This window comes from Limulus polyphemus, unplaced genomic scaffold (assembly GCF_000517525.1).
Source record: "Limulus polyphemus unplaced genomic scaffold, Limulus_polyphemus-2.1.2 Scaffold959, whole genome shotgun sequence".
Lineage (NCBI taxonomy): Eukaryota > Metazoa > Arthropoda > Merostomata > Xiphosura > Limulidae > Limulus > Limulus polyphemus.
Genome location: NW_013666569.1, coordinates 36,146 through 43,388, shown reverse-complemented (window position 1 = coordinate 43,388; position 7,243 = coordinate 36,146). Strand labels below are relative to the sequence as shown.

Genomic DNA, 7,243 nt, shown 5'->3' with positions numbered 1-7,243 from the left:
GATGTTTAGATTCCAGAGGAGGTAACTGAAAATACAGAACCTTCCCTAGGAAGTCCCCTCATCAGGTACAGAAATCCAATGGGAGGACAAGACAGGGCAAGAAGAACCACACTGAGATCCCAATCCATAAGCACAAAAGGACAGGGAGGGTGCACTAGAGGAAAAGAATGGAAAAGGAGAGAAATAATTGGGGAGGAGAAGGATTTGTGAAAATGAGAGAAACAGAAGGTGTTGGAAAGGGCAGCCTGACAATTAGCAACAGTGAACACGAACAGACCCTGATCAAATAACCAGGTAAAGAACTAGAACAGATGAGAAACAGAAGGATGGAAGCAATGGCGAATGGACCACTGAAGGTAGACCAGCATCTCTGGTACACGGACAAAGAGGAAGGACAAATGGTACAGGTAAGTAAAGATGCTACACAAGGGGTGAACCCCTGAGCTGAGGCGATGGACCAAACAAAAAGACTAGACATAAAAGGGTGGTCAAAGCAAGCCAATTCCTAAAACTGGGAATGATTAAAATGGATCAAAGCTTCAGGATTTGAGCCCTACAAAGGAAGGATAGGATCTAGACATTTGGAATCCAAATGGGGATTCAAGGCACATTGGTAAAGGAAAGAATACTGGTCCAACAACCAAGTGGGATAGGGTATACCAACACCCGACAGCAACTGATCAGCAAAACATTGAGCATGAACAAGAATGTCAGGTGAGGGAGGAAATGCATAATAATCAGAATGGGGCTTTTCACCAAAGAAAGAAAACAGGGCTAAAGGCGAAACATGTACAATTTGACATACCTGATCAATAAGCTGGAGGAAAGGCGAGGTTGGTAAACTTTCCTAATTGTCAGCATTATGTGACTGACCCAAAAAACTGGGGCTGGAAAAACAGAGTCTTTACCCTTTTATTATACTGACCTTTCAGCCATGCCTGGCTAACATTACAGAAGTTGCAAAGATGCGGTGCACGTGCACTCATGTTACTGATCCAAGAATATAAAACTGGCCTTTACAAATTGAACTGTCTTGGCTGTGTTTTAGTGGACTTAGTATTTTGTAAAATACAGTCACATTTCAGTTATAGTACATCATATATATTATTACTATTTACAAATAAGTTCTTAAACTTATTTGTCTTAAAACATAGAACAGAAAATAAAGGAGTATAGCAATCAATTATCTCCTCTAATTATGAACTTTGTACTCCTTTGCTGCTTGCTGTAGGTTGCTAAGCCTTATCAAATTTCACACTCATAGAAACAAAATAATTTTTTTAGGTTTTATATATATATATTTTGAAATAAGCAAAAATAAAAAAATATTATATCAATACCACAGAGTTCCACTATAATTTATCAAGCTTAGCAACTAAGCTGTATTTGGGTCTAAAAAAATATGAAATTTTGAGCTCACTAATGTCTTACCTTACATAACGCTTGGAATCTAGCATAAAAAGAAAGAGTTTACCATGCAAGTACTTTGCAAAGGTTGAGAAAACCATTAGGGAGACATTCTCAGTTTTCGATTGGTTATACACGTCATTGGGCAAAGTAAATGTACGTAAGCAGGTATTTTCAAAAATTGAAGAGGTGGGTAGGGCCACCTTGGTTGATTCTATAAATATATTAATATCTCAGATAATAGAAAAGATAGGAGGTTCTTATTTTACATTCTAGCTTATCAATATAAGTAATTTTTGTATTTAATTCTTAAGAAACTATAGACTTTGTATTTGGACATCACAAACATCCAATGCTGGATTCAACATGACACGTTACACACAAAACTTGATATTTAGGATTATTTTTTAATATTTACTTTGAAATTAAGAAATTAGTTTATGTATAATACTAAAACTTAAACTACAATACACAATTTAATATATAACTTATTGACATACATTCATAGAATAGTAGTTCAATAAAATTTTGAATGTAAGTCAACAAACATGACAGTAGGGTTAATTGACTATGAACGTGAAATTCTGTTATTTGCCTCACTAACTTAATTGGGCATATTAAATTGTAAGGCATTTTTTTTAAACATAAAATTTACTTTCTTTTAGAAATTTTAATGCGTTTGACTATTCCAGCAGTTTTGTGATCAAAAATGGTTTAGAAGGTCTAAAGAAAACTTTTATTCTGATGTAGGCCACCTTAGACTTTATAGCTTAGATAGCTTTGAATAGTTTTTTTAAAGTTACTCTTAAAGTTTCTGCAATTAATCCTATGTGTGTTTTGGGTTTCTTCTATAAGTTCAAGCCCTTCTTGAATTAAGTAGAAGGTATATGCCAAAGTTTATTTTGTTGTCCATCCAATCATAAAATTACAAAATTACTGGATACTGCCAATACCTTCATACCCTTTCATGGTTAAAGATGGAAAAGATCCAAACAAACAAACAAAAAAACAGTTAAAAACTGAAACAGAATATGTTTTTTACTATAATACAAAAAAAAGGCAATACAATCAACAAGTCCATCACCAAAACAAGATACAAGTTTATTACATGTTCCTGTTGAAATATTTATTAATAATGTACGCACATAACATAACAAAAGACCTACTTTAAAAAACTCTTCTAACACACATGAAGTACATAGAAGTTTCAAGATTTAGCCAATCACTTTTAACAATGCAAAAATCTTCTCTATAGCCACTTATGGAACTTTTACAAATAGAATTAAGAATATATTAAACCCAATACAACTGTTGCAATTGAATTTAATTTTGGATTTTACATAACTTCTAGGCCCGGCATGGCCAGGTGGTTAAGACGCTCGACTCGCATTCTGCGGGTCGAGGGTTCGCATCCCCCTCCCACCAAACATGCTTGCCCTTTCAGCCGTGGGGGCGTTATAATGTGACGGTCAGTCCCACTATTCGTTGGTAAAAGAGTAGCCCAAGAGTTGGCGGTGGGTGGTGATGACTAGCTGCCTTCCCTCTAGTCTTACACTGCTAAATTAGGGATGGCTAGCGCAGATAACCCTCGTGTAGCTTTGCGCGAAATTCAAAAACAAACATAACTTCTATAAATACAAAGTAATTCAAAAATAATACACCTCTAGCTATATAAAGAAAGGTGAAATAGCAATCAGTCAGGTTCATAAGTGCATAAGCAATTTTGGGAATCCCAGAGAAACATTTAAAACAATTAATATGAAAAAAGGAATGAAATTAAACCATGTTGAATTTATTAAATCAAATAACTGAGTGATCTGTTGGATTTTCATTTGAATAATTAAAAGTTATCTGTTATGTATATATACGAAGTGCAATTCAAGAGCTTTACATTGACCTGTAGTAATTATTTTTACGTTTTATTCACTAACATGTAATATTCAAATCGGTTAGTAGCTGAAATTGTATTTTTTTAATTAACTGATCACACTGATTCTCAAAATATGCAATTTATTATCCTATATATTTCATTTTCTTGATGACTAACAACTACACAAAGGAAAATGGCACCAAATTCAGTCAGTTTTAATACCCAATATAATCATATTATAATCATGTTAGTTAAACATTTTATTAACAGTAACATCAGTCATACTTCTCTTACTATGCTAGCTACCAACATACATTAAACAAAACTCCTCATATAATGAAAAAAATAGGAATACAACCTACCTCATCACAATTTTCTGGTTCTGGAGTTTTAGATTTTAAGCTGGTTATAGTGTCAAATCTCCTGAGTAATGGAACCAAGGGAGCACTTGTTCCATGCACTATAACCCTGAAACATAAAGAAAATTAATTTAAAAAAAAACAGGTTAAACTGAAACTAAATTCATTTAATCTTTAATTTCTAAGCTAATTTTTTCTCTTAATCACAAAATATAAAACTAAAATATTCTAGAATTCTGTTGAAAAAATATATAAATTCTACAGCAGGCAAGTATAATAAAACATTCTACATTACACACGCACACACACACAAAAGAAATACTACCATAAACTACAATATAGTATAGAACAAAAGTGTCATTATAAACAGTAACTGAGAGCTTCTAGTTTTATAAGGTTTCCACTTACCATGAGAAATATTTTATATATTGAAGGCTAACATAAAATGTGCATTAGTGTAATCACCCACATAAATAAAAAAACAATTTCTTCCTTACATACTTGATTCTTCATTAGATTTTGAAGTAGAATACAATTAATCAACTTAAAGCACAAATCTGAACTGTATATAGAGCTCTACCTAATCAATATCTGATTGGCCAATATGAATATTTTTTAAATCTCTCCATTGTTTCATACTTTAAGATTTTGCCTAAATTTCAAATGTAATTAAAGACAAGTGTTCTCAGAGTAAAATCACTCAGAATCAATAATAACTGGTAACTATGATATACAGAGAAAAGTAAAATGCATAGTTTTCTACATGCACATTATCAACTCACTTTGATGTTTAATACATTTTCATTATATTTACAGTTTTATATGGTTTAAATTTACAAAGAAACAAAAACTTGTCAACAGTAAACAATAGCTTACAAATAAACTTAATAAGAAATGTTGTTCTGTTTATGTATCATAAGGAAATACTGGAATTAAAATACACACGCCAGAGCTTCTTCTGCTCCACACCCATATTAGTTTTACTCACAATATGAAAGATATATCAAAAAGTATTGCAAATATTTTTCAGGATGACCATAATTTGATCTACTGGTAATCCATTTTTTAGAAAAGCTTATAAATCTAATGAACACTAATTTTTGGAAAAAATACTTCATAACAAAGTACTTTTAAAATAACATCTCTTAAGATATTTTGTTATTGGCTATTATTTTATGTATGATTAAAGCATAAGTAACTGAATGAATTCATATTAGAGGTATAATAATTGTATGCCTAAGGTCGTAGTTTCATAAAAGTGCTTAAAAACAATAGAACTACAGCACAAGTAATGTCCTCAGAAAACAGAAGCCTTCAAATCAATAAAGATCTAATGACACTGACCTCATACATGTCATTTTAAACCAATCAAATTGAAATCAAAATAATAATACAGAAAAACTTAAAAAATATACAAGGCAGTTTCACTATTTCTTACCGGTTATCTTGTTTACATTTGCCAGAATCCCAAAGTTCTAACAATAATAACACAACATTGAGGATGTGACTCAAAGATCCCCTCTGTACTGCTAGCTCTAACAGCAAGGCAAGAGCAACTTGTTGATCAGGTACAGGAACTTGCCCACAACCCCGAGAACTACCTGTTCCAACATTGATATCTCTGAAAGGAAAAATGACATAAAAAACCACATAATCTCAAAAGTAAACATATAAAACAAACATAATAAATATAAAAAAAGTTTCTATCAACATATCACTAAGTGGAAAATATTATTTTCTGCTCATTTTCACTGTACATTTTGTCACCTGCATAGGCATATATGTACTTTTCTGAGCATGTACGTGTGTGCTAGTAAAGTTATGTTTGTGGCTGGTATGGTTATGTGCCAGAGGAGTTTTTAACACCAGCAGAAGCACAGGCTCTACTCCTTTCATTAGCCCTATATCAACAGCATTGGTCCATCGGACCAACCCTATATCTGTGTAACTATACATGGTACTATTTATTATACTTCGAAATTGACTAAATATATCTTCATAAAATTGGCAACCTTTTAGTAAACATTACACGTCCGTTGTACAAAAAAATCAGAATCTGTAATAAAGTATTTCTACTAAAGACCTGCATGTGAATATCTGAAGCTTTTACTCATTGAATCTGAATGAAAATCATTTTCATGTTAAGAATAAAAGTACTTTTTTTTCACCTTACAGTTTTCATATTTCATTTGCACAACCTCTAAAACTTCCTGAACAAATAACGAAAGTTTTATATCTTCTGTCATAACACTAATTGTGACAAAATCATCAATGTAAAGTGTAATGAAAAGTTGAAAAATATGAAATAAAATACTTTTTCTTCTTCCTTTCTATCTTCACACTTTCAACTGTTGACCTTTTCACATTTGTTTTTTTTTTAATTTCATTGTTTATTCCTATAGTTCCTACCCTCAAACATCAATGAATCACAGTGGTAGATCACTGGCATTTATTGTAAACACAACAAGCAAAATGCACAACCAACATGGTATTTGCAAGTTAAAACCATAACTGTACTAGGCCTAATTTTGTTCACTACGTTACTTTAAATAAATCTTTATGTAGCTTTAAAATATGCATTTTAGAATACACACAAAAAAGCAAGCATTAGAATAGAATGTCCCAAAACTACTACAATCTATCTGGCTATCTAACTAAGCTATAAATAAGTTTAAAAAATCCATTAATGCTTGGAGCAACAACTTTAGTCCACACACATTAAGCTTTCCTTTCAAACTCCTGGGTCTAACCACTAAAACTAAACAGAAAATCATCTGATTTATGTAGTTCAGAATATGCTCTTTCCATGGGTTATAAACATGTCCACATATCAAGTAGTAAATAAGTGGCTTCAAAAATGTGAAGAGATGGATAGGGCTTCAGTGATGGTTGTTATAAATTTACTGATTTCTCATAAAAACAAGGTGGGAGGTTCTAATTTTATATTCTAACCTGTCAATATCTACAGTTTGTGTTTCTAATGGGTTGGGCACTATGAAACCCATAAAATGGAACAGATAAAATCTGAAAATGAGAAATGAAAGGGGAGATGGGTCACATGACACAGAGAAGTAAAGATTGGAAATTTACTTAAATATTTCCTTTTAAAATTAAAAAAGTTGTATAAAAGAAAACCTTGAATTATAAATTATGTTTTAATGCCCTGTTAATTAACATATATTAATAATAAAGTCACTAACGTAACTCTATAAAAGGTCATGACATAAGCACTTTGGCCAAGTTGAAGTGATATGGTTAACCCGATGACTACCGGCTACTAAATTTCTTAGTAGGCAATGCAAGTCTTGCTATATTTCATTCCAACAATAAAACTAGTGGACGAATATTTTTGAAAATTCATAAATACTTTGACAAATGTAGGTAGTTTAAGAAACATAAAGCCTATTACTTTTAATAAATTTAGTTTTTTGCATTATGACCTTTAATATTTTGGAAAATTACATTAGGAAATTGTATTTATAAGAAATGATTACAATATTTATATTTGCTACAGATTTGAACTTATTACTTTTAATGGTTTGGTACATTTTTCTGACATCCCCAAAAAATTGTATCCTCCATAAAATGCAAATTTTATCTATTTTTA

At 31.6% G+C, this 7,243-nt stretch overlaps 1 protein-coding gene across 4 annotated transcripts in view; it reads right to left on the bottom strand.

The window, feature by feature from the left end:
• The window catches only part of LOC106461435 (E3 ubiquitin-protein ligase HERC2-like), a 295,564-nt gene that overhangs the window by 256,791 nt on the left and 31,530 nt on the right, over nucleotides 1-7,243 (bottom strand). For all 4 annotated transcript variants that reach the window (XM_022388408.1, XM_013921254.2, XM_022388410.1 and 1 more), the window contains exons 7-8: nucleotides 5,075-5,257; nucleotides 3,640-3,745 (exon numbers count right to left, since the gene is read on the bottom strand). In XM_022388408.1, coding sequence (XP_022244116.1) covers nucleotides 3,640-3,745; nucleotides 5,075-5,257 — 289 coding nt within the window. The remainder of the gene's footprint in view (nucleotides 1-3,639; nucleotides 3,746-5,074; nucleotides 5,258-7,243) is intronic.